General features: G+C 65.3%; 1 protein-coding gene across 2 annotated transcripts in view; it reads right to left on the bottom strand.

The window, feature by feature from the left end:
- Positions 1–1,924: 1,924 nt before the first annotated feature.
- The window catches only part of LOC123823149 (high density lipoprotein binding protein), a 59,993-nt gene continuing 35,857 nt past the window's right edge, over positions 1,925–26,060 (bottom strand). For both annotated transcript variants that reach the window (XM_045845526.1, XM_045845525.1), the window contains exons 6-28: positions 24,309–24,515; positions 23,993–24,208; positions 23,343–23,549; positions 23,125–23,232; positions 22,124–22,228; positions 21,791–21,869; positions 19,226–19,365; positions 17,886–17,990; positions 17,650–17,763; positions 16,712–16,798; positions 16,419–16,550; positions 12,566–12,784; positions 10,235–10,456; positions 9,927–10,145; positions 9,189–9,327; positions 7,676–7,803; positions 6,929–7,033; positions 6,516–6,650; positions 5,515–5,658; positions 3,321–3,506; positions 2,721–2,837; positions 2,486–2,614; positions 1,925–2,351 (exon numbers count right to left, since the gene is read on the bottom strand). In XM_045845526.1, coding sequence (XP_045701482.1) covers positions 2,265–2,351; positions 2,486–2,614; positions 2,721–2,837; positions 3,321–3,506; positions 5,515–5,658; positions 6,516–6,650; positions 6,929–7,033; positions 7,676–7,803; positions 9,189–9,327; positions 9,927–10,145; positions 10,235–10,456; positions 12,566–12,784; positions 16,419–16,550; positions 16,712–16,798; positions 17,650–17,763; positions 17,886–17,990; positions 19,226–19,365; positions 21,791–21,869; positions 22,124–22,228; positions 23,125–23,232; positions 23,343–23,549; positions 23,993–24,208; positions 24,309–24,515 — 3,330 coding nt within the window. In that variant the 3' untranslated portion in view covers positions 1,925–2,264. The remainder of the gene's footprint in view (positions 2,352–2,485; positions 2,615–2,720; positions 2,838–3,320; positions 3,507–5,514; positions 5,659–6,515; positions 6,651–6,928; positions 7,034–7,675; positions 7,804–9,188; positions 9,328–9,926; positions 10,146–10,234; positions 10,457–12,565; positions 12,785–16,418; positions 16,551–16,711; positions 16,799–17,649; positions 17,764–17,885; positions 17,991–19,225; positions 19,366–21,790; positions 21,870–22,123; positions 22,229–23,124; positions 23,233–23,342; positions 23,550–23,992; positions 24,209–24,308; positions 24,516–26,060) is intronic.

The following is a 26,060-nucleotide window of genomic DNA, read 5'->3' as shown; positions in this document are numbered from 1 at the left end:
GGGACTGTCGGGGAGGACAGGGCGCTGCTCCACCACAGGCGAGGCCTGGCCAGGACCCAGGGACGGGCGGCCGCCCAGCCATGGCCTCCGCTTGGCTCCCACGTGGCCCTGCAGGGCGGGCAGTCGGCACGGGATGAGAGCCACGTGCCAGCTGCGGGGCCCACGGCAAAGACGAGAACTACGCCTGTGTCCGCGACCCCTCGGGCGTGTGCCGCCGATACCCCTGGTCCCACGGGGCCGAGAACACACAGGTGGCATGATACGACGACACCAGCACACGGCATCTGGTTTTGGGTTTTATTTTAGAATTTATAAAATTCCAGTGTCATCCACAGTCATGAGCCTATACACACGTTTGCATATAATCTCCAAATTCCAAAGTTAAGGCCAAGGGACGGGTTGTACCTGGGGACACACGTGGCATGGAGGCAGTCAACGGGGGAGGCAGACCCCCACAACCCACCCCACCCACCCCGGGCTCTCGCAGCAGCACCAGGGGCGGCCGGGGCCCTGGGCAGCCGCCTCAGGAGCGTGACTGACGGCCACACAGCGGGACCCCGAGCGGCGCAGGAGGGGCTGCACCTGCGTCAGCAGCAAGTGCAGATGTGCGCACACCTGCCGCGAGAATTAAACACCCACCTTCGGGGGAGGGGCTCAGATGCCACCAGAACGGGGAGGAGGTCTCGGCAGACATCAGAGGGCAAGGGCGGGCAGTGCACGGGCCGGCAGGAGAGGCTCCCAAACCCACGCAGACGGCCGGGGCCCCAGGGGCCGGGGACAGTCCCGGAGACAAGGGAGGCACCTTCCCTTCCGGCTCCCCGTCTCAGCCCACTCTGCCCACCCGGCTGAGTCAAAGGTTCCTTCCTACACAAGCGGGCACGGGTTAAGGCTGCTTGAGCTCATGAGAACCTGCAGAGGCAACTGATGTCAGACTCGCGTGAAGCAACTCTGGTCTACTTAGGAGTTTCAGTCGAAAGGTGCCCGGGCTGAGCAAGGATGGAACAGAAAATGTCACAGCCGGGGGGTCAGGGAAGAAGTGACTGTCCACGGGGGGGAGGGGGGCTGGGCAATGGGCCCTGGTCGGCTCCTCCAGGAGCCCCCGTATCTGGGGACAAAGAACTCGGGGGGTGCATGCTGCCCCCATGGGGCGGGGGCGGGAGACCCGACAACCCAGAAGCCAGCGGCTGGCTGTGGCTCCCCGCCTGCCCAGGCCCCTTCCTCTGCAGAGCGGACCTTCGCCAGGCTGGCCAGTGGGGCACCGGCCCGGCCCGGGATGGCCCGCCACACCTCCGAGGGGAGCAGGCTCCCTGAGCAGGTCCTCCGGGCCAGGCCGAGGGGCAGCCTCTCTCTGCCCCCGACAGCCCGCTCCCAGGGGTCTGCACACGGCCCCCCATGCATCAGAGCACAGCATGTGGGGCGGGGGCGTGCACCCCCCACCCCGGACTGGCCCACAGCGGGGACGGCCACAGCAGACCCTGGGCCGAGGCGGGCCCCGCCCTCCACAGACCAACGCCCCCTGGCTCTGAGGTAGAAAGGGGGAGACTCCAGTAGGCATCCTTCTGGGGAGGGGTGGCAACTCAGCTGTCACTCAGAGCAGGGCCGACTCCAAGAGGAAGCAGGAGTCCACCTCTCCTGGGTGGGCCACACACCCCCCAGACCTCCCTCTCCAGACCCAGGAGCAGACAGACATGCAGCCTCACCTGCAGGCCTTGCTCATTCCCTGGCGCCTGGGGGGCAGGGCAGGCAGGGGCACCTGGCGCCCGGGGCCCTCAGGGACCTGGTGTTCCCGTGCACACACGGCCCCCCCCACCCCAACCCCGCAGTCTGGGCTGAGCGGGCTTGGGCAGCGCAGCGGAGGTGGCTGCCGTCTGCAGAGGCCGGGACGACAGGCAGAGGGGGGGCTGGGAAAGGAAGAGGGCAAACGTTTGGCTTTTCTAAAGTGAAGGAATTTATTTCCTGAGGTCACGACACAGGAAGCGGGCTCAGCCCCAGCTGCGCAGCACTCAGTGGGGCCAGGGCCTCGCCGACACGCCGCCGGCAGATGTCCCACCGCCTCTGTTAGTGTTCGAGCCGCGGAGAGCCGGCCCGCAGCCGGCGTCGGGGGCGGGTCCTGAGTGCGCACCGGGCGCCGCTTCCCTGCGAGACCTCGGGGAGGGGGGGCGTCAACAATTTGCGGAGGGTCCAGCTGCTGCGTCAGATTGAAACAAACCATCGTGTGGTGGGGTTTGGGTCAGCAGGCTGGAGAGGTTTCTGCTTTCTGGTCATTACCGCTTGGGGCCCCAAGGGAGGGTCTTGGGGGCCACCTGAGCCCCAAAGCTGGGGAATTCCTCAGAGCTGCTCATGTCCGGGGCCTGTGGGGACAGAGAGGGCGCAGCTTTACTGAGCAGGCTGCGCCCAGGCAGCTGCAACACGGCTCCGCCCTCGGCCCCCCGGCCCCCGGCCCCCGGCCCCCGGCCAGAGGGCCCTGAGGCGAGCGCCGTCTGACCTTCTCGCTGCTGCTGGTGGTCCAGGGCGCGTCCCGCACCACGAAGCCCTTGGACGGCGCCTTGGACTCCTCGTGGGCCGGCGGCTTCATGTACACCTGCAGCACCTCGCTGTCCACCACGTCAGCCAGCTGTGGGCACGGGCAGGCGTCAGCCGGCGGCGGGGACACCGGCGAGCACCCCGCCCCGGGCCGGCGCCCAGAGACGCCCGCAGGGGCCCCGCGGCCCGGGACTCACGTATTCCTCCTCCAGGTTGAGGATGTGGTCGACGGCCTCCTCCACGTTCTCCGGGAGTCCCGTCACGGTGACGCAGTTGGGGTCCGGGGCCCCGCTCTGCGGGAAGCGGATGTCCACCTGGAAGGAGCACAGGCGCTGGCTACGGGGGCCCGCGTGCCCGCAAGCCTTCCGGACTCAGCGGTCCCTGTCCGTTCCCAGCGCTCTCCGCTCTGCGTGGAGCGTGTGGGCACCAGGTCTGGGGGCCGAGGGCACAGGCGCCGTCGCCCCTTCACGCGCACGCACCTTCTGGGGACGGCCGGGGCGGCAGGCGGCCACACCGCGGGGGTGCCACCCTCTCCAGGCCCGCACAGGAGGCTGACCAATGGTGCCAGCCACACAGCCGTGACCCCACCCGGCCTCACCGCCTGAGGGACGAGCACCTGAGCGCTGAGGAGGCCTCCCCTCCGGACCCCTGCTGGCCTGGGAGCGCTGTGGGCAGCCTGGGCAGAAAGACTGAGGCCGGGGGTCCAGGGGGCCCACTGACGGCAGGGAACACACCCATCTCACCCGCAGGGCTTCTGGGACCAACACCCACGAGTCACACCGGGGCCGGGGGCGCACCTTGAACTCGTCCATGATCTTGCGGATGGCTTTGCCGCGGGCACCGATGATGCGGGCGTGGACACGATGGTCTAGGGGGACGTCCTCGGAAACCATCTGCTCGAGCTCACCCACGATCTTCAGGATGGCGTCCCGGGCGGCCTCGGTGTTCTTCTCGTACCCTGTGATGGTGATCTGGTCCTGCGGCTGGGGGGGGGGGGGGACCTATCAGAAGAGGGCGCCCGGGCCCGAGCGGGACGGAAGGAGGTGGCCCGTGGCCCGAGGGGACACACGGATCCACGCGGCAGGGAAAGGAGCGGAGAAACGTCAGGTCACCGAGATCCCCCCTGAGCCCCACCCACGGGACCGCGACACGTGGGAGGGGGAGAGCCCCTGCCGCAGGATGACTCGAGGGCGCCGGCAGGTGAGGTCCCTCCGGCCCCTCGTCTGTGGGGCCCTTTGTGGGGAGGGACCGACCTGGGAGCAGGTGCTGGACAGCGTGGCCGGCAACACACACCTGCAGGGCCCCACCCAGGGCGCCCTCCTGCCACACACACGTACCAGCGAGGGCACCGGACTGGCAGAGGGAGCCAACGGGTAGTTCACAGCACAGGACAGAAAACTACAAAAACAGTAACCCTAAACCACACCCCGAGGACACACACACACCCCAGGACACAGCGTAGAAGAACCAGAGAACAGTGACCTCCTGGAAGAGAGAGACACCCCAGGAGTCCAGGTGATGCAGACACAGGGCAGGAGGCCATGAGCCCTCCCCGGCCCCCATCCCTTTCCAGGGATGCCCGGAAAGAAACCCCCGCCAGCCACTGAGGCAGCAGCACTGAACGCAGAACACGCTTGGCAAACAGAAGCATCATTCTCACAGGAAAAACTGTGTGTGAGCCCTGGCTGGTGTGGCTCAATGGACTGAGTCAGGACCGAGAACCAAGGGGTCTCGCGGTTCAATCCCCGGTCAGGGCACCTGCCGTGGTTGCAGACCGGGGCCCCAGCAGGGGGCGCTCGAGAGGCAACCACACACTGATGTTTCTCTTCCTTTCTCCCTCCCTTCCCCTCTCTAAATATAAACAAATAAAACCTCAAGAAAAAAAAATGTGTATGAAAGACGTGTCTGCCTGGCTGGCATAGCTCAGCGGATTGAGCACGGGCTGCGAACCAAAGCATCGCAGGTTCGATTCCCAGCCAGGGCACCTGCCTGGGTTGCAGGCCACAGCCCCCAGCAACCGCACATTGATGTTTCTCTCTTTCTCCCTCCCTCCCTTCCCTCTCTAAAAATAAATAAATAAAATCTTAAAAAAAAAGTAAAAATAATCAGACACTTAAAAAAAAAAAGAAAACAAGAAAGACGTGGCTGCCTGACCCTGCTCAGCTTACGGGATGGTAACAGTCTAAATGTTAACAAATGACACTAAACAGCAGTAACTGCGTGGGGAAGCAGAGAAAAGGAAAGGGCAGTGAAGAGGAGGGGCTGGAGAGATCTGAATTCTCCAGTTCAAAGCAATGGAAGGTCCAGTCAAGGTAAACACGGACCCCGTGCAGTAGTACGAACAAGCTCCCCAGAAACAGAAGAGCAGGTGTTTGTGAAGCGCGGCCCCTGGGGCGGGCCCAGGGCTGGGAGCAGAGGAAGGGGACCGGGGTCGGCAGCTGCAGGCCTGCTCGCCCCCGCACAAGTGCCCGGGCAGTGGAGGCGGGGGCCGAAGCAGGCAGGAGGCCCGCCAAGGCTGCTCAGACGCAGGTGGGAAGGAACGGCCCGGTGGGGCCGGTCTGCACAGGGCTGCTGGGGTGTGCTGGCCAGAGGTTCCCGGCCACCGCTTCCCGGTGCCCTGCCGCGTGGCAGCGAGCGCAGAGTCTACCTCGTGCAAGGCCTGCTGGGTGGGCGGCCCGCCTCAGAGGCGGGGCCTCAGGGCCGGACGGCAGGTGTGCGGGCTGGGCCGCACGGCCCGGAGCGACCACACGCTGTGGCGGGTGCAGGGCGCACCTCGCAGGGCTGCACCTGTCAGCACGGCTCCGCGGGGCCCCTCGGCCCTGAGACGGGGCCCAAACCTCGGGCCAAACTCAGTCTCCAGAGACCTGCCCCTCAAGACCCCGCTCTCTCGCTGCCCAGCGGGGCCTCTCCGCCTGCCCAGTCCACGTTCCCAGGGCAGACACGCGTCCGCAGAGCGCCCGGCACCACGTCCAGCGCGAGCGCGCTCCCCACCTGGTTCCCATCGTCCTTGTCGGGGAACTGGATGTTCACGTCGTGCTCCAGGCGGATCTGGGTGATCACCGCTCCCTTCCTCCCGATGATTTTGGGGTGGTACTTGGGGTCGACAGTGACGCTCAGCTTAAAGCTCCGTAGAGCCTGTGGGCGACACGAAGGAGGGCGAGTGAGGCAAGGGGTGGGCGACTCACTCCAAGGTGCACGTCACCCCACGCACACGCCCGGGCCCTCACTCTGCCCGGAGGCCGGAAGGCCCCTGTCAGCACAGCCGCACGCGCGGGCCGAGGCTCTTGTGGGGCCTCGGCGCCGCATCCGATCGCCAGCAGGCGGTGGGCACCAGAGGCCTTGGCCCTGCACAACCGGGGCTGCGGCGCCCTCGGCAAAGGCCCTGGGACCGTGATGACAGGCGGAGCCGTGTGCTCCTCACCTGTGGGGCAGGAGCGGGCACTGAAAAGGCCAGAAACAGAAGGGGGGACCAAAGTCCCCTAAGGACGGGGCCCCAGGTGAGAGTGGCCAGAGACCGGGTCCGGGGACGCGCTCCAGAGTCAGTGCCGGGCTGAGGCCGGGGGCCACGGCGACCCTGCGGGATGTCCGAGCCCGGTCGCACCGCCCCTCGGGGGGGGGGGGGGGGGGTCTGCACCCCCCAACCTGCAGCACTGCTTCCAGTGCCCAGGCCCCCCCTGCCATGCCTCCCTCCTGTGATCCCGAGAGGCCAGCTCTCCGGCGGGCGGGCGGGCGGGCGGTCAGCCCCACTCAACAGCAGCGGGACTGTGGCGCAAGGGAGTCTCAGGGCCCGTGGCGCCAACGCCCCCGAGCCCTGCAGCCCCGTGAGGGCACCGCCCTGTCTCCAGGCTCACTCTTGCGGAACTCGGCCGACAGACCCAGGGCCCAGCTGCTGCTGAGACCCTGTGACAGCCAATGGCCCCCAGCCCTGCTCCTAAGCGAGGCCCCCAGCTCGGCACACTGCCCGGCCTGCCTCCCCGCCCCCGGTCGCTCACCCGGTCCTCCTGCTCCGCCCGCAGCTCCCGCACACGCTCCAGCAGCCCGGCCCTGGCCCGGTCCAGGTGGGCGGCGAGGCCCGTGATGGCGATGGTGTCAGACTGCAGCTCCGGTGCTGGGACGTGTATGTTCACCTGGTGGACACGGACAGACCCGGTGTGTGCAGGGCCCCAGAATGGGGGTGTGCCTGTCTAGCCCCCACCCATGACGGCGAACTTGGGGGTCGTGAACAGCCCGCCCGTCACGTTCGCCAGGGACACACCTGCAGGCTGGGGACCAGGTGGACGGGCGGCACGGAGCCCGACAAAGGAGAGCAGCAGGAGGGCCCCTCCCGCGGGGAGGGTGTGAGAGTCCCGGCGACAGCTCACTCCCCGCCCCCGATCTCCCGACACAGGGCCCGCACGCCGCTCACCTCGAACTCGTCCATCATCTTGCGGATCCCGCTGCCCTTCTGCCCGATGATGTACCGGTGGAGGTCGAAGGGCACCTCCACTTCGGTGGTGACAGGGACCAGGGCCTGCGGGGAAGGGGACCGACATCAGGCCTGAGACCAGTGACCCGAGTAGCCCTGTGGCTCAGCGCAGGGCCTCACGGGGAGAACGACAGTGAGCACCCGGAACCTTCCGCGCTGTTCCGTTTGAACTGAGAAGGTGACCGTTAGCCCCAGGGAAGACCTGGGAGGAGGACGTGGGGTCCAGTGTTAGGGTTAACGCCGGTGGGGCGACCCTCAGACCCTGGCTCCTGCGTGCAGGAGGCCCCTTGCCGGAGGGAAGCAAGACAAGACAAACGAGTCCAGGAGAAGTAGGTCCTGAGAGCCGGCCCCACACAGAGGCCGCCCTGCCCGCCGTGCAGAGGTCAGGAGTGGACTGTGGCCTGAGCCCCCGGGGGTCACAGGTGCGTGCCTGGGACCACCGCTGCTCCTGACCGCCTCCACGGCACCGGTCCCCGCACGTGGGACAGCTGCCCCCCCACAGGGTGCAGAGCAGCGCCCGCCACGGAGGCAGCGCCGGTCAGCGCTCCCTGCAGCAACGACCGGCCCTCCCAAGCCTGAGGCAGCCTGAGCACCCCCACGCCACAGAGGGGGACCCCGAGACCCACCAGCTGTGCTCCCCGCGGCCCCCGAGCCTGCAGGCCCCCGGGGCAGGGGGGCTGCACCCACCTCCAGGGCCTCCTTGGCGGCCTCACACTTCTCCTTGCGGCCGGAGATGGTGATGATGTCGCACCTCCTGGGCGAGCCAGGGTCGGCCTCTCTCCCCTCCCCGGGGTCGTCGCCGTTCTCCTGGGCGGCTGGGGGGACAGGAGGGGCGAGTCACGCAGGCCTCGGCCACGCGGCCTCAGCTGCGAGACGTGGGAGCTGGTGACGGGAAGAGCGAGGGCCACCACGTCCGAGAGGGGAGGACAGCTCCCACAGCCCCAGAGCTGGCACCAGGAGGCAGCAGCTGGGGGGGCTCGAGGGGTTCACGGGTGACAAGGCACGACCGCCCAGCCGCTTCTGCCAGGAAGAGGGCGCCGAGAGTACGGGGACCTGAGACAGGACATGGAAGCAGTGGGGGGCGCGGGAGCGGGGTTCTCCCGTGGGATCGTATGTGCATCCAAATCATGTTCCCAGCGTGAGACACAAACACACACGTGGGCAGGCTGCTTCACACGCGTGATTCCTGCTTCAAAGATGAGAAAACCCGAAGGTCAACCATGAACTTGTCGCAGTGTCATGTAAGATCTCCCGAGGTGGACGGACGTGCCAGGGCTGGCTCAGCCGATGCAAGAGAACGCCCTCACCCTCGGGAGACAGCCACGAGGGAGAAGGGGCAGGTGTGAGCGCCACGCTCCGACGACCCAGAGACGCCAGTGCGTGTGTGCACGCGGGCGTGTGTGGAAGGGGAGGGTGGGCGAGAGAGACTGGGGAGGTCTGGAGAGTGAGCATCCGGAATCCACCTTTGCTGAGCTCTGGGCAACTCTTCTTTAAACGCGAAGTTACGTCAAAATCGAGAAGTAAACACTCAAGTGCGAAACACAGACGTGACGTGGTGTGACCTAACTAGTCTTCCACTCACAGCAGCCTGTACGGCCAGAACGGCAGGTGCCCCAAGGTCACGACGAGCCCATGCAGGTCAGGGCACGCGGGCCAGTGCCCGCTCGCCCCGAGGGACCAGGACAAGCAGTCCGCACGGAGCGCGTGCTCTGCTCCCTTCTGTGGCGGCGGCAGGGGCTCACGGGACTGGCAGAGTCAGGTCTCGACAGAAGCCAGATCCCGCTCACGGGCCACCTCCCCACCCTGCCCCATCCCTCCGGACACAGAGCAGAGTCAGATGGCAGCCATCCCAGAAGGACAGCCTGGTGGCCAGTCGCGTCCTAAGTGGGTCAGGGGCTGCCCCCGCTTCGGCAGCTGCCGGGCCACAGCGGCGTCGTGGGGGCAGGGGCTGAGGGTGCCCCCAGGCCAGGTCTTCTCCCCTCCGGCCTGGCCACCAGCCCTGTGCGGCGATGACAACCCTGAGGGGCGCCTCGCTGCCCTGCAGCCGCTGACGCAGCCCACGGCCTGGGAGCTCTGCAAGCCCCTGGGACACCCAACAGTGTCTGGCACCAGGCAAGACAGAGCCTCGCCAGGACACGTGACAGCCACCGGCCCTGCCTCTCTCCTGCCCGCACCCGCCGAGCTCCGCGCAGAGACCCACCTGGGCTCTCCTCCCGGTCCGGGAATTTAATCTGGACGCCGTAGTCCCGAGTGATCTGCTGGATCCTGGAGCCTTTCGGGCCCATGACCGAGCGGTGGAACTTCTGGGGTATGGCGCACTCGATGGTCACCTGGGCCTCCTGGGGGCACAGCACGAAGGAACAAAGACTGAGTGCCGTGGTTCGCGCTCACAGCACCGTCCTCTGCAGCCGCGACCAAGCGCACAAACACCCCCTCCCCACGGTGCACCGAGGGCTCCCGTGATGACGGGCTCGAGGGAGGAGGGGTGTGAGCAGGGCCGCAGGAGGCCTTCCTGAAACGTGCCCCCCAGGGTCTAAGAAATCATCAGCGTCCCGTCCGTGTGGGACTGCTCTGGTGCTCGCTCCTACTTCTCTGGACACGAGGAGCGCCCCACCGCTGCAGACAGGTGGCCACACCGGTCCCAGGCGGGGGGACCTGCGGACCGACAAAACCCAGCCGCGTGTGCCACGCGACTCCTCTGCGGGCTGACAGGCTCCGCCCGCCTCGTCCCCCCTCTGGAGCAGGGGAGGGGGAGGCGGCTGGTGCCTCGCACACACGGCCCTTCGATAAAACCCACAGCCGAGCTGCTTCTCAGGGGCAGCGCCCCCTCCCGCGGGAGGAGGCTGGCTGGGGATGGCCACGGTGGACGGGTCGGCCCGAGGGATATACGGGGGCGCCCCCACCCCGCTTCGAGTGGCTGCCGGCCCCAGGCGCCCACCAGGTCCTCGATGATCTCCTGGATGCGCTGCTTGGCCGCCTCCACACACTCCTTGGCGCCCTTGAGGGTGACCCTGTCGCTCTGCGTGCCGGACCGCGGGAAGCTGACCATCACCCCGCCGTACTCCTCGGCGATCTCCCGCAAGACCTGGCCTCTCCGGATCACGAAGTGGCGGTGGTGCTTCGGGTCCACCAGCATGCACTCCTCCACCACGTTGTCCTGCGGCCCGGAGACAGGACGGGGGTCAGGGGCCGGCAGCACGGGCCCCGCCCCCGCCGCCCAGGCGGCTCCCGAGGGCCAGGCCTCACCAGGTTCTGGATCAGGGCCTCCAGCTCCTTCTGTGCCTCCCTGACGGCGTCCTCCTTCCCGATGATGGTGATCAGGTCCTGGTCCTTGTCCTCTGCCGTCGGGAATATGACGCGGGCTCCGGTGGTGTCGCGCACCTTGCGGATCTTGCCGCCCCCTTTGCCGATGAGGAACTTGTGGTACTCTGGCTTGGCGCGGATGTCCACGGTGAAGCTCTTGGTTTGCTGCAGAAACCAACCCACAAACGCTGGCCTGACCCCACCTGCCTGGGCAGGTGAACAAAGGGCCCAAGGGGGCAAGCGTGTGGGGTGGAGCTTATCTCACATTATGCCAGCACCCCCTTGGTGGGGCTGACCAGTCCTCGCCCACACAAGTGCACAGCCTCCCAGACCGCCCGCCCCTGAGCTTCCCTCAGCTGGGGCAGGAGATGCCATGGTGGTCAGAGCGCGTGGACCCAGAGCCCCAGGCCTGCCGCCTGCCGGCTGTGGGCAGACCTCTGCCCGGGGGGGGGGGCGGGGGGAGACGGGGGACGACGACCACGGGGCGCACCTGCACTGGCACAGCCGCCCGCCCCTCCCACGCGGGCAGCGTGCTCCCTGTCGGGTCTCCCTCTGCCGGGCTCGGGGTGAGCCCCCCCACGGCCACGCCGCCCCAGCTGCAGGCTCAGAGACCCTCACCGGCCAAGCCCCCCTCTGACACCAAGGTCCCAGGACTTCAACTGCGAACGCCAGCGTGTCCGGCAGGGCCTCGGGAGGGAGGCGCCCCCCAGGCTGACCCAGGCCCGAGGGCACGGAGGACAGACGCCAGGCCAAGCGGTGCAGCCTGCGGGGCGCGAGGCAGCACCTGGGCGTGTCACCTGCCACAGACACCGGAGAGACCACTGCTCCCGGACAGACCCTGCCGACAGCGGCACCAGGACGCTGCCGGGTCAGGGGAGCCCAAACATCAAAACCAAGCGGTCAAGGTGGGTGAGAGAGTAAAAAACAAAAACTAAAAACCCCCCACAAAAACCCCCACCCTAACACGTCGAGTGGCCCACCGCCGAGCCGACGGGAGCAGAGGAACCTCCGCCAGGATCCGCACTCGCTCCCGACAGAGACTCCGAGCCGGCTCGGCCCCGGAGGGACACCCGCAGCCCAACGAGGCCGCGGCTCCCTGCGCCTGCTCCTGCTTGGGGAGGGACCCGGCCCTGCTCCTGCGCCTGCTCCTGCTCGCCCTGGAGGCCCCGGCGGCACAGCGAGACGGGACACACAGGGAGGGGCACTGACCAGAGAGGAGGAAACGCACTGTCTGCTCTCAGACGACATTTTACGTACAACTCACGAGAACCCACAAAAGCGCCACTGAAACTAGTGAGTGGTCTTCAGACCAGACACGGAGAACAAGGCCAACCAACAAACATCAAATGTATTTCCGCACACCGCACCACGAAGCACAAAAGCACCCAATGTGGTAACACGGAACACCAGGACAGATCTGAAACGAACAAAACACGCCCCAGCCTGGCACGCTCAAACCCACGGAACACCCGGGGGCAGTCGAAGACGTAGAAACCGGAAGGGGGCCCTGGCTGGCGTGGCTCAGTGGACCGAGCGCCGGCCTGCGAACCAAAGGGTCGCAGGTTCGATTCCCAGTCAGGGCACAGGCCTGGGTTGCAGGCCAGGTCCCCAGTAGGGGGCGCACGACTGGCAACTGATCCATGTGTCTCTCACACACGATGTTTCCCTGCCCTCTTTCCCCTCTCTCTGAACATAAAGAAATAAGATCTTTAAAGAAAGGAAGAGGCCTGCGGGGAGAGTCCAGCTGCTGAGACGGCAGTTCTCCCCCCTCTGAGCTTTAGGGTCGACAGAACCCCTCAGAGCCCGAGCAAGAGTCTCCCCGAGACCGGCGGGCGGAGGGCCCGGAGCAGCCGAAGCGGCCGACAGAGCACCAGGCAGCAGGGCCCACGGGCGCTGCGCCTGTGGGACAGACAGGCTGGCAGATGGACTGGGACCCAGGAGCCAAGGTGACTCGGGAGGAACCCTGACGCAGGGTGACAGCCGAAACATTCTGCTGCGAGGGTGGCCGCACGACCGCTGCGTGGGTCAGAACCGCACAGCGAGGGGACGTCCCCGCACGGAAGTCACACTCTGCGGATTTCCGCTCTGCAGACGAGGGGGTCTGACTTCCTCACGGACAGGCCCGCCCACAACAGCAGGTCAGAGGGCGGGAAGGCGTGCGCCGTGCTCTGACCTCTGACCGGCCGCGGTGAACGGGGCTTTGGAGCCCCCGCGTGGAGGAGAGGGCGTTTCCAGCGAGCGGCACGCAGGGGCCCCTCGGGGGCGGGCACTCACCTTCTCCTCCGCCAGGTGCAGCAGCTGCTTCCGGGCCTTCTCCACGTCGGAGGAGGGGCCTCTGATGACGACCGCGTCGCTCCCCGAGCCCTCCACGGGGAAGTGGATGTGGACCCCGCCGCAGTCCTCCATGATGGAGCGGATCAGGCGGCCCTTGGTGCCGATGAGCGAGTTGTGCAGCTTGGCGGGGATGGACACCTCCACCTCGGCTATGTTGGCCTGAAACCGCACGGCACGAGGAGCCACGTTTTCACGTGGCAAGAAGGGCGAGGGCGAGGGTTAAGCCACAGTGGGTGGGGCCGTGTGGGCACACACACATGTGTGTGCACTGGCACACGCAGTGCGGGAGGGAAGCCACGATGTCAGACCACAAAACCATGCTGCTCCTCCAGGCCTCTGGGCGTGAGCCGCAGGGACCTGCCGAAGACCTGCAGTCCACCTTCCCTGTTCAAGACTCGTGGGCAGGAACTGGCCTCCAGTCACCAGGAGTCCACGAGGCTTTGTTCACCGGCTGCACAGACAGCCGTGCGCGAGACGCAGCAGACGGGATGCACCCCAGGCGGCCCTGCACCCCCTGGCTGGGCCCCGCGCCAAGGACACGGAGCCGACGGTCTAGAGAGAGCAAGGCACCCGGAGCTGGCGGGTCCGCGCCCAGGAAGAGGGAACGCGGACGGAGCCGGAGGGCGCGGGGGACTGCAGCTCCGGCGGGTCGGCACCGACAGGACCCGGGCGCAGGGCTCAGAGGGTCTCGCCTCGCGCAGGGGCACCTGGGCCCGGACAAGCAGCACCGGGACCACACCCAACAAGTCCAAGGAGGGTGCGCTGTTTCAAAGTGACTCCTCGAACCACAAAGACACAGGGACACAAAAACGACCAGAATCCACCAAAATAAACTTCACAATGTCTGGCATAATAAAACAACACTGGATGGGCAAGAAACAGGAAAGAGCCTCCCACAGAGGATCACACAAAAGAGAGTCCCCAGGAGTGAGCGGGGGTCAGAGACCGGCCGAGGACAGGAAGGGCTCTCCCCGCGCAGAACCCGGTCGAGCGGCTGGAGGGAAAGACTGGACGTGGCAGGAGCAGGAAGGAAAAGCCCACACCGACTCCTGCAGGTGAGACCAGCAGCTGAAGTGGAAAAGACGCCAGACGGGGTGACGGGCAGATCAGACGCTGCAGGAAGCTGATGGACTTAAAGAAACACACGGAGAAAAAGGATCACCCCTCCTCCCCACCCGAGCGAAGCAGCGTCAGGGAACGGCAGGACGTCACGCCGCCCAGCACCCAGATGCCCCAGCACCCAGAGGCCCCGGGGGCAAGGACAGAAAAAGCCTAGGGAGTAATGACCCAAATATTTCCAGATTTGATGACAACTCTAAACTCAGATATCCAAGAAGTTCAATCAACTCCAAAGAAAGAAACATGAAGAAAACTACAAAGCTGGTGATACAATGTAAAAACAAAAAAACAAAAAACAAAGGCCAGAGGCAGGCAAGTCTGTGCAGCCGAGCAAGGCCAAGGGCGCCCTCCGCTGTCTCGTCAGGAACGTGAGTGAGGTGACAGGGGAGCAGAATCTCCAGTACTGACGGGAGGAGCCGGAGGTGGGGCCCCAGGACGCGCTCACGCCAACGGGAACGCAAAACCGTGCAGCCACCTGGGGAGACAGCCTGGCGGATTCTGGTAGAATTCTACCCACCCCCCCCGCCCCCCCAGCTCGGCCTTCTAAGTGAAAGCAGCGAATCTGGCAGGTGGCACGCGGCGGGAGCCCAGCCCCCCCCCACGGGGAAGCAGCAGAGCCCGCCCGACGGCGGGAAGGAGGCCAGGAGGGTGCACAGGAAGCACAGAAAATGTATTTGGGCGGGTGAACGCATGAAAATGTGTTCTCACTACTTAAACCTCTGTAAGAGGTCGCTGGGCACAGAAACAGAAAGGCTAAGGCAGTGCGGCGGGCTCACAACCGAACGCGAGGAGGAGGCACCACGACCAAGCACGGGGCGGGCTGGGGGCCCTCGGTGGGGGGGGGGGGCGCACCACACCCCAAGGCAGCCCCCCGTGCACGAGCCGCACGAGTCAGAACGGGCAACAACGGGAACCAGAGAAGCTGCGATGGAACAGAAGGCAGCGGAACAGGACGGAGCAGGGGGACAAAACCCCAGCTGCGTGCAGAACCACACACAGGGGGCCGGGGCGGGGCCGGGGCCGGGGGGGGGGCGGGGGGGGAGGGGAGGGGACAGGCTGTCACTGCTCCTGAGTGGGGACAGTTGGGGAAGACGAGGGAGTTCTTGCGGTAGATGGTGTGGGTTGTGCGGCAGCCTGAGTGTACTCAGTGCCACTGAAGCGTGCACTGGAAGGTGGTTAAGGTGGTCAATTTTATGTACATTTCACCACAAGTTCAAAAATAAAAACCATTAAACTGCCACTTTAAATGTGACTTATTACAGTTAGTATGTATCATAAACTATGTAGTATAACATGTAATAAACAGATCTAATCACTAGTACAACTAAATGTAAACACCTCGATTTAAAAGGCAGAGTTTGTCACCCTGGCAGGACGGCTCAGTTGGTTGGAGCGTCGTCCCATACACTAAAGGACTGCAGGTTCGAACCCCAGTCCAGGCCCGCACCTCGGCTACAGGTTTGATCCCTGTCGGGGCACCCAGTCACTCTCTCTGCCTCTCCCCGCCCCACCCCAGACCTGTCTCCTCTCTCTAAGATCAGTGGGAGCACTTCCTTGGGTGAGGAGTGAAAGGAGAGCAGGTTAAGATTTCTCACCACGAGAAAAAAGAACATAAAAAAAGGCAGAGATTGTGAGAAGGAATAGAAAAGCAAGCTGCCTAAAAGAAAGCCACTGTAACACAAGATTTCGGAGCAAAGAGTATCACCAGGAGTACAAGGAGGTCGTCTTAAAAGGATGCAAAGTATGTATCAGAAACAAGACAGGTGGCATCATCATGAACAGTAATGAGACAACGGGGGACTGCTATGGAAAACTCGATGCCCCCAAATTCAACAACTTAGACAAAATATTACATAAACCCCTCGAAAGACACAGACTGCGAAGCTCACGCAAAAGGGCGCGTAAGCCATCCACACAATGAAGCACGGCTCAGCAGTGGACAGAAGGCAGCACAGCCAAGCTCACCGACACGGAGCCCTGAGCCGCAGTTGGCGGAGGTAGGGGGGAAACGGGCAAAGGAGGTGGGAAGGCACAGGCTCCCGGCTGTGACGTGCGTCCTGGGGCGCCGTGTGAGCGCGGCGACCACACTTAAGGACGCCGCCGCTCACTGGAGAGCGGCCGAGAGTCGTCCGCGCTCTCATCGCAAGGAAGCCCCTTTGTGGCTGTGTGGTGACCGCGGTCACACCGCGACGGACCCAGGACACACTGAGCCGCGTGGCAGCACGGACGAGCCTCGGAGCGGCTGTGCGCAGTGCACGCGGCGGGACCCCAGGGGGAGACCCTGGGTTCTCGGAGACAACCCGGCACCGTTCGAACTCGCCTGACGTGACAGGGCCGACGGCTGGCCGGGACAGAGGTGTCACAAGCGGCCCAAGGGCACTGGGGGCGCGAAGGGTGCGCGGTCGTGACTGTGGAGGTGCCTCCACGGACATGCACACCCGCCCACACACCCGCCCGCACACTGCGAGTACGTGCTTCCTCAGGCGGTCTTTTTTCAAACACTGAAAAAGGAAATTGGGACACGGGTAGGACATGAAGGTCCCCAAGCACGCAAATTGGCTGCTGCCACTCGGCACCCTCACAAGCACCCCCGGAGCTCCTCCGGGGGGGCGCAGCTGCCCCTCTGCACGCGAGCCCGGGCCCCAGCCCAGCCCCAGCCGCCCGGCCCCGTTACCAGGTCTTTCTGGATGGACAGGATGCGGCTGCGGGCGGCCTCGCAGTTGGCCCGCTTGCCCGTGATGACGATGGTCTCCGAGTTGCTGTTTTCTGCTGGGAGGTCGATCTTGGTGTTGCTCTCCTCACGGATCTGTGAGGGGAGGCGGCATGAGCCGAGACTCCCAGGGGAACCCCCGGGGAGCCCGGGGCAGGGAAGCCAGGCCCCTCCTGCGGATCTAAAGCCGGAACGGCCCAGGACCGTGGGGGGCAGGGCAGGAAGAGCCACGACTCGGGGGCAAGCTGGCTGGTCACCTTCTTAATGTTGGCGCCTCCCTTCCCAATGATGTTCTTGTGGAATTGCTTGAAGATCGGAACAGAGATTGAATAGCTATTTTCCACCTTGGAAACAGAAGAGACGGCCGGTTAACTGCCACCATCTGTTGGAAGGAGACTAGGGAGTGTCCCTTCCCTCCCCGAGGACCACGTGTAGGACAGACAGACAGACTGCTCCGGAGCAGACTCCGGCCCGCTTCTCCTCTCCCGTCTGACCTCCGGAGGCCTGTCACCAGGACGGGTGAGACGCCCGGGACCCACTAGCGGCCCTGGCCCCGCAGAGCTGCCGGAGCAAAGCACCCTTCCGTAAGAGCCCGTCAGGTGCTCTGTGCATGACCCAGGAGTGCTGAGCCTGGCCAGGCGCCCCATCGGGGCGTCAGGTTAGAAGGGTGCCCGCGGCCCCTCCAGGACAGGAGCAGCGGGGGACGGACGGAGCCGGGACTCCGAGCTGAGGAGCGGACTCGGAGCACGCAGGCCTGGCTGCCCTCAGGATGCCCGGCGCTCCCAGGAGGCTGCAAGGCGCGAGTGAGCCCGCCTGTGCCCGGGGCGCCCAGGGCCCCTGGCAGTCCCCCCACCAAGCGCCCTCTCGTCCCCGGGCCGGAGGAAAGAACCGCCCATCAGCACTGCTCGTGCAAGTCTCTCCCGACTGGACGGCTCATCTCCAGCGGTCTGAAGACCCCCGACGAGACAAAGTCACCCGTCCTGGGACACGGGGCTCTCCCCGCTGTAACTCCACAGACACTCATGTTGTGACGACCTCCGCTGATCTAAACACCAGGTATGGAGAGGTGGCGCCCCAGCTGTGTCCCACACCCCAGAGACGACTGACCTACCCAGCACCCCAGTGTGCTCCCCAGGGCTGGGGTCCCAGCGCACTCACCCCCACCCCCACCCCCCGGAGGGGACGCGCCCCCTACCAGATCCGCCACCATCTTCTGCATGTATTTTGTGCACTTTTCCACCTCGTTCTTGGGGCCTCTGAGCTGGACAATATCACTTTTCTGTGCTGGGTCTGGGAAGTTGATGATAACCTAGGATAAACCACCAGGAGACCAAGTCCGATCATTGGCGAGAATTCCCACACCGCGCACACCCCCCAGGGCCCACCCGGCTGCCCCGGGGGTCAGGGCGACGAGGCTCTGGGGGGCCGCACCTCTGGGAACTTGTCTCGAATCTCACGGATCCGCTCGCCCTTCTGCCCAATGATCGTGCGATGGAATCTCTGCTCGATGATGAGGTCCTTGGTGCGCTCGTTTTCCTGGGAGTGCAATCGAGGCGAATGAAGTCACTTATCACAAGCGAGGGGAGCAGCCCCTCCCAGCGGGAGGCCCCGGGAGCCCCAGGACGCTGAGCAGCAGGGAGGCGGTGCCAGGCGCACTGGCCAGTGGACAGGGCCCTCGAGACACCTGCCCTCCGGAACCACCACCAAACGCCCGCTGTCCGGGTGGGTGTCGCCCCCGGGCAAGGCGCGGTGAGAAACCGAGTGTGGGGCCCTACAACCAAGGGTGGGACCGCAGCACCACCACCAGCGGAGCGACCCCCTCGGCGCCGGTGTTCCAACAAGAACCAGAGTCCGAGCGGGCCTGGTGCTCTGCACGGCAGGGAGCGGCCTGTGCTCACCACGAGGAGGCCCGGAGGACCGCCCCACGTGGCCCTCCGCCTCCTCCGAGGGCCTGTTAAAACGGGTGTCGGGAGAGGACACCAGCAGGGGCGGTGGGCACGTTACCCACCGACCACACAGGTTAAGGAATCTGGGAGATGCCGGAGCAGACTGGCGCAGGGCGGCAGAGACGCGAGGCTTGGGAGGTGACCTGGGGACAAGACGCCCCCGAGCAGGGCCCGGGCTGCAGGACGAGAGCCGGCCGACAAAGGAGAGCCCCGGGCCCTGCCGGCTGAGGAGTGAGCTCAGGACGGCGAGAGCGCGGAGGGAGGCCGCGCCCTGCCCGGATGACCACTGGGGAGCGAAAGCCCTGCCCCAAAGCTGGCCTCTGAGTGGGGCCCCAGCGTGGGCACTGTGGGAGAGCCGACCGAGAACGCTCGGGGTGAGGGCGGCTGGCCCCGGCCCCGGCCCCGGCCCCGCCCCCGCCCCGACGAGGCTTCCCTGGCAGTCTGCACACGTCCGTGCTAAGCTCTGAGCACCTGCGCAGTGCTGAGCTCATTTGGATTCAGGAGCACCAGGTGAGCCATGTGCTGCCCAGCCTGGGATTTGCTGCCAGGAGGTTCTCTGCACTTGACCCCGGAGCACACCGGGGGCGGGCCGGGGCAGCCCAGCACCCGAGTCTGAACCTCCCACCAGGGACTCCCAACCTGGGACCCACACGCGCCACCTGGTGCCTTCAGGAACCCAGGGAAGCTCCTCACGGCCCCTGGAGCACCCCCCCCCCCCCACACACACAGAGCCCCAGAGCCCAGCACAGCAGGTGGCCCAGCAGGACGGCGCCAGCCGACCCTGCCGCGCTGTGCGGTGCCCGTGGGCCCCGGCCCCCGGCTCACCATGCGGGAGGCGAGCTCCAGCAGCTCCCGCTTGGCCTGCTGCACGCCCTGCGGGTCGCCCTCGATGCGGATCAGGCTGCTCTTCTCGCTGTCGGGAGGGATGCGCACGGACACCTTGTACTGGTCCTTGATCCTGTTGACTGGGGCGCACAAGAGGGAACACTCAGGACGCAGGGTCTGCGCAGGCGGCCGACTCCTGACCTTGGGATGACTGACTCGGCTCCAGCCCCGAAGAGGCCAGGCAGCCGTCCCACAGGCAGGAAGGACGGAGAGGCCCCCAGAGCAAGGCCGCCCGCCCTGCAGCCCAGGCTGGGCACTGTCCCCCCGACGGGCCGGCCACGGGCTGCACTGCCCGACAGCTCCGAAGGGCCGCAGCCGGGAGGACTGCGGAGCCCGGGCCTCGGCCGGCCTGCGGCCTGCCTGGAGCCTCAGAACACAGCACCGTTCCGTTCAACGTGCTTTCACCACAGCGCTGGTGGGCAGGAAGGACACGTGGGCTCCCGGCAGGACCACCACCCGTGCGGGGTGTGCTCCGTCCCCCGCGCCCCGCCTGGAGGAGGGAACACTGTCTGCACTGCCCCCGTCTCTGCGGGCGCGGGCGGCCCTGCCACGGGAGGGGGTCCTGTCCGGGGCGGGTCCCACCTCGCACCCTGGGCTTCTGGGACAGGGTTCAGCCACCTACCACCTACGACCCTGAACTGGAAAGAGTGGGTAGGAAGAAAATTATCTTATTTTTTATGTTAGACGTTAGAAGTATTTTTTGGGTCTTTATTTAGAAGTTTGGTGATGTTTTTGTGACCAGAACTGTGTTGTAGGGCCTAACTCCGGTTCAGGTCATCAGGCACTGATAAAACGGGCTTCGTGAGCTTTGTGTCACTCAGTGCCACAGATCTCGAGGACCTGCAGACGACGGAGAGGACGCGTTGTAGTTACCAGATCTCAGGTGTGGCTAACGCAGAGACGAGCGTGGGAACCGTGAATCAAAAAACTTCTCTCGAGGTAAACAAACGAACAGAGCCAGAAGCCCTCCATTACCGAAGAGAGCGCCCCGCTGACCGACGCCTCGCTGCTGCCGGAGACGGCACGGCCAGCTCAGACGCCGACCAGCACTCCGCCGTCTTTGTGTGTGTGTGTGTGTGGGGGGGGGGGGGGGCGGAGTCAGAAACCCCGCTCTGGCTCCTCCTCTGAGCAGAACACAGTGCCCACACCCTGAAGAGGCCGCACCCCCAGAAACAGGGCCGTTTGGCCCTCTGCGTGGTGAGGGTGGCCGGGGGGTCCAGGCCCCACAGCAGCCCTCGGCCAGCGTGCCTGGACATGGAGAGGAGGGCCGGGCAGCCACGGACAGGAGCCGTGTGGCAGATCTTAGACTGTGACGGAGAACAAGGGTTGGCAGCTGAACCAGAAGAAAACAGGACATGATTTTCTAAACCACGCTAAGCTGACCCACACTTCCTCACGAGCAGAAACCCAGAAATGAATGTCAACGCTGCACTTCCTCACGTTGTTTAAGAAAATACTAAGTTAACCAAAACACCGAGAACAAAGCAAGTTGACGGGGCGCATGCGGTCCGAGCCTGCGTGCAGGTGAGCACCGCTGCCGCCGCCATTTAAGTCGCCCCAGGAGCCCTGGCCGGTGTGGCTCCACAGGCTGAGCATGGGCCTGCAAACCACACCACAGGGTCGCCGGTTCAATTCCCAGTGGGGGCACAGGCTTGGGCTGCAGGCCAGGGCCCCAGTAGGGGACAGATAAGAGGCAACCGTACACTGATGCTTCTCTCCCTCTTTTTCCCTCCCTTCCCTTCTCTCGAAAAAGACGTAAATAAAATCTGAAAGAAAAACAAACACACACGGCCCCGGGGCACCAGGCCGACACCCGGCGAAGCAGCAACGAGCAGACGTGTGCAGTGAACACTGACGGCCACAGGGGCCGCACACACCCCGGAGAGTGCACACACCCCGGAGGGCGCACACACCCCGGAGGGCGCACACGCGAGGAGGCTCGTGCCTGCTCAGGGCAGGGGGGACGGGGCCCGTGGAGCCTGGGGAAGGACCCAGGACCGCAGCAGACAGAACGGCCCCTGAAGGTGAGACAGGGTCGTTCCCAGAACTGGTAAGTACTGTGACGTGCATGACGGCCGTGCAGTTAAACTGAGCAAGAAAGCATTTAAAACATCCTGAAATTCACACTGAGCTCACCTAACACGTTTCTGATGCTGTCTCACCTTGTGCTACCTACCTGGCACAGGTAAGGCCAACACTGAACCTGGGCTCACATATTAGTGTTTGTCCAACAGAATCCCTCCCTGCATTGTGTGACTTGGAATGAGTCTAGAAACATCTGACTCCTGGGTCAGGTGCAGGTCAGGGGTGAGGGCCCAGCAGCTCTGGCTGAAACGTGGCAGACGACACCCTCGGGGTTGCCTTTGCCATGGCCCCTTGGGCGACTCAGGGAACTGACCTGGTCGATCACACTCGCCTCTAGGCTCAACGCCTGGGTGGGGACACCCAGTTGAACACCTGGTGGGTCTTCGCCCAGCCCGCCCCTACGCCGGCCGCCTCACTCACTGTTGGCCCCGCTCTTCCCGATGAGGTGTCGGTGGAACTTGTGGTCGATGCTGATCTCCACGTAGTCCATGCGGTGAACCTGCAGCGGCACAGAGCACAGCCCCGGCGCATGAGGCCGGGCAGCCAGAGCCACAGGCCAGCCTGGCGGTCGCTGCCCGTCCTGGCTGCTCTGCTGTCAGGGCTGCTGCAGGGCTGGCCCCTCCCAGAGCCCACCGCCCACCAGCCAGCCGCCCTCCTGTCTCCGTGCTCCCCCACGCCAGGCCTGCCTGCCACGCAGCGGGACGGCAGCCCCACCCCGCTCTCCGGCCCTGAGCGCGCGCCCCGGCGCCTCACCAGGTCCTTCACCATGGCCTCGATCTGCTCCTGGGCCACGTTCACGTCCTCCGTGGGGCCTTCCAGGGTGATCTTGTCCTCGCCCTCCGTGAACTCGATGTGCACCTGCCGCGGCAGAGCAAGGGCCCGTGGGGACGGTGGCCTCTGACCCGACAGGCTTCCCCAGGGCAGCGGCCGACCCGTGCCCCTCGTGCGCGTGCACGTCCACGGCACAGAGAGCCGCAGGGGGCCACGGACAACTCCGTCACTTTGGTGCTGAACGCCGTGGCCTGGTCACCTTCCCTTCCCCAAACACAGGGTCACACAGCCCTGCACACTGTGCTCGCCACCGGGCCACAGCCGGACGGCAGACGTCCTGTGCTGCCCGCACCGCGGACCGCCCCTCTCCGCTGGTCGCACGCAGAGCACGCCGGCTGGCGGGGACGGACTTTCAACCCAGGTACGGCTGCCCGACGGTGGTCCTCAGACAAGGCCACCGTCCCCACGCACAACACACCAGATGAAGATAGGACCTCGAGGAAGGCTGGTCCCGGGGAGGCAGCCCACCGGTGCGGACGAGGACCTGGATCTCGCAAGTGCGACGGCCACCGAGGGGACAGAGACGGCCCGCACGCGGACCAGAACACACCGCGTCCCCCGGCCCTTGCTGCCCTGCTCGCGGTCCCGGGAGCTACCACCTGCTCGGGGCTGACCGAGGAGACTGCCCGGACAGACCGCACCCCAGAAGCACCCCAGAACTCCCAGCTGCTGGAGCCGGGAGCCGCTGTCACACCGCCACTGAGTGAGGTGCTTCTCGAGACAGCCTTCAGACCCCGCAACACACACCTTCTCTGGTTGAAAAGGGCGGAAGAATGAGAGAGACGTAAAAAAAAACACCTCGTTCTAACTGTCGAGAACCGTGCCATTCTCTGAAGGCGCCTGACAGGAGGCACGGCAAACCCACAACGCAGGTCGGACGGACACCAGGACGCGAGGCCCCCGCGACCCGGCGGCCCCCTCACCTTCGGCATCTGCTGGGTTATCTTGGCCAGGTTCTGCCCCTTCTTGCCGATGATGAAACGGTGGAGCCAGGAGGGCGCCGTGACGGAGGAGACGGTGAAACTGTTGGCCTGGGAAAACCCGGAAACAAACCGTGAGCCAGGTCGCTCAGCAGGGCCCAGGGGCTGCCGAGCCCCCGACGCGGCAGGCCCGTGCCCGGGCCCCCTCGGGAGGCGGCTACCTTGGCGTAGACCTCGGTCAGCGCCTGCCCCAGCTTCTCGGGCTCGCCGCGGAGAATCACGGTCTCAGAGGCGCTGTCGGAGGGCGGGATCTCCACGGAGACGCCCGTGCGGTCCAGGATCTCCTGCAGGGAGTTGCCCTTGGGCCCGATGACGTACTTGTGCTGGGACTTCTTCACCTCCACCGCGATGGTCGTGGTCTTCTTTCTCTGCGCCGGAGAGAAGGGCGCAGGCGGGGCTGGTGGGGACAGAGTGCGGTCCCCGGGGGGCGGAGGGCAGGACACGGGGCCCAGGCTGCCGCTGCTGAGCCCCTGGAAGGGGGAACAGTGACCGGCCGACCCCAGAAGCCCCACTGCGGCCAAGGGCTGGATGTGCTCCTCAAAAGAACTACCCCGCCACTCCAGCGAGGCCCAGACCGGGAGCAGCTGCGAAGGCCAAGCCCTCTCCCCAAGTTAAGGAACAAGTTCCAGCCCTCAAGGTCACCAATACCGACTGGAGGTGATGGCTACCTCCGAGAGGTGCCGTCCGGGGGCAGCACCTCCAGCCCAGGTGGGAGGGTGGGGGCAGCCCCCACACCGAGCTCAGCGCCCCCTCCAGGGCCAGGCGGGGCGGCGCGCTCCGCTTCTGCCCGCGGGGCCCCTCCCGCCACTACCTTCTCCTCGTAGATCCTCCGGATGCGAGCCACAGCCTGCGCCAGCTGCTCCTTCTCCCCGGTGAAGATGATCTCCGTGCGGCTGACGCTGGGCGGGGGGATGTTGATGCGGGTCCCCGTCTCCTGCATGATCTCGTTGACGAGCCGGTTGTAGGGCCCAGCAATGAAGGGGTGGAACGCCTTCTCCACCTCGAGCCTCTCCACGGCACGTTTGTCCTGGGGACCCAAGGACCGGCCGGGCGTGGGTCTCGAGGCCGGCGGGCCTCCTGACCCCGGGGGCCGGGCTGCCGCCCGCCCGCCGCCCGCGGGGCCTCACCTGCTCGGCGGAGATGAGCAGCACCTCGTGGCGGGCCTTCTCGATGCCCTCTTTGGTGCCCGTGATCCTGATCTGGTTGCTCGCGTCATCCGGGCGTGGGATCTGGATTTTGGTTGCAGTCTTCAGCTCCAAGTCTTGTAGTTTCTCTCCGTTTTTGCCAATAACAAAGCGATGGTGTTCTTTGGGAATGGCAACAGTTGCTGAGGCCTACCACAGGCATTGAACCAAAGAAAACAAAAGCACTTGTAGGTCCTGAAAAAGTGTGTTTCTCCATGGCATTCTCTCCGGGTAGAATGCCATTCTCACTGGTTTTTGCCTAGCCCACCCCCCGCCCTTCACAGCAGTGGCAGGTCAAACAGCCCCCTCCTGGGCACACTCGCTCTGGCCCCCAGCTAGGGCAAGTGCACGTGAGACACACCCCCACGGCCTCAGGCCGCACTTCCGACTCCGGTGATTACTTGGCGGTAGTTCTCTGTCCGGCCTCGCCTCAGCCTGGCCACAAGCCACATGAGGGCAGGGACATCCCAGGACATGTCTTGTTTGGCACGCCAGTGACTCCGACGCCCCGCTGGGACACGGCAGGAACGCAGGGACACGCCGACTGCCCAGAGGAACTTCTGTCTCTGGGGTACTGGGCCATCTTTTCCGACAGAAGGCCAGTGTCTGGCAATAAACTTTTCTGTCTCCTTTACAACCAGTTAAGACAGACAACTCATCTGAGTGAAGAAAATGGACACAATCCAAACCCTTCATCCCATGGGTCAAACTACCAGAAATCAACCAACTTCCTGAGGTCACAGAGAAAACTGGGGGAAGAGGGAGGCTTCCAGTCTAACTCTGTGCAGAAAACAGCCGTCTACTAAGAGAACTTAAAAAATACAGAAACAAAACAAAACAAAGGAGAGCCGTAAGGTTTCCACCGCGGTCCCGGCAGAAAATCACAGCCCAGCCAGCCCCCCCCCGCCCCCCCCCACCCCGAGGGACAGGGCTCTCCTTCAGGACACCGGGTGCCGACGACAGACGGGGCCCTCATCACGGAGGCCACGAGGGCGGCCTCGCCCCCAGCCCGCATGGAAGCCGAGGCGGCACGCTGGCTGGCACATTCTGATCAAATGAGGTCTATCCCAGAAACGAACACGGCTCACCACAGTGTTACATACATGGAGGAAAAATTACCATCTCCACGAAGTTTAGGCCCACGCGCGATAAAAATCAGGAGGAAGACGGAGACCAGCGGACGCCCCCCACCCCCCAGCCCTCGCACAGCACGGCGAGCTGCGCAGGCCCACGCGCGGGCGGGCGCTCCCCTCCTCCCCAACACGACGGAGCACACGGCCCGCAGCCCCACAGCTGCCGCGCGACCGGACCCCCCAGAATGCGTCCCTGCAGGAGGGGACACAGGCTGGACAGCAGGAGCCCCGACCCCACAGCCGGGAGCCCCGGGAAACCGCTGCTCTATCACCATCGGTAACAGGGAGGCGGGACTGGAACCCAGACGCCAGCAGCTGCCACTGAGCGGAAGGCCCCCGGTCAGGGGGCGCGAGGGAAGAGGCCGCCCCCTGCCGGCAGCAGCACAGAGGGAGGACAGCCGAGTGGCTGGACTTCGAGCTGGCAAAAAAGGTGGACTATGGGCATCAGACGTCACAACGCATCCCTTCGAGGGCCTCAGGCAACGGTGAGAAACAGCCGACGGCACCGCCTGCGAGTGAAACGCAGAGGAACACAACCAGCGGCACGGCCCCGGGGAAGAGC

This window comes from Phyllostomus hastatus, unplaced genomic scaffold (assembly GCF_019186645.2).
Source record: "Phyllostomus hastatus isolate PE091 unplaced genomic scaffold, TTU_PhHast_1.1 phas_contig_477, whole genome shotgun sequence".
NCBI lineage: Eukaryota > Metazoa > Chordata > Mammalia > Chiroptera > Phyllostomidae > Phyllostomus > Phyllostomus hastatus.
The sequence above is the reverse complement of the archived record's forward strand: the minus strand, read 5'-3'. Positions and strand labels throughout refer to the sequence as shown.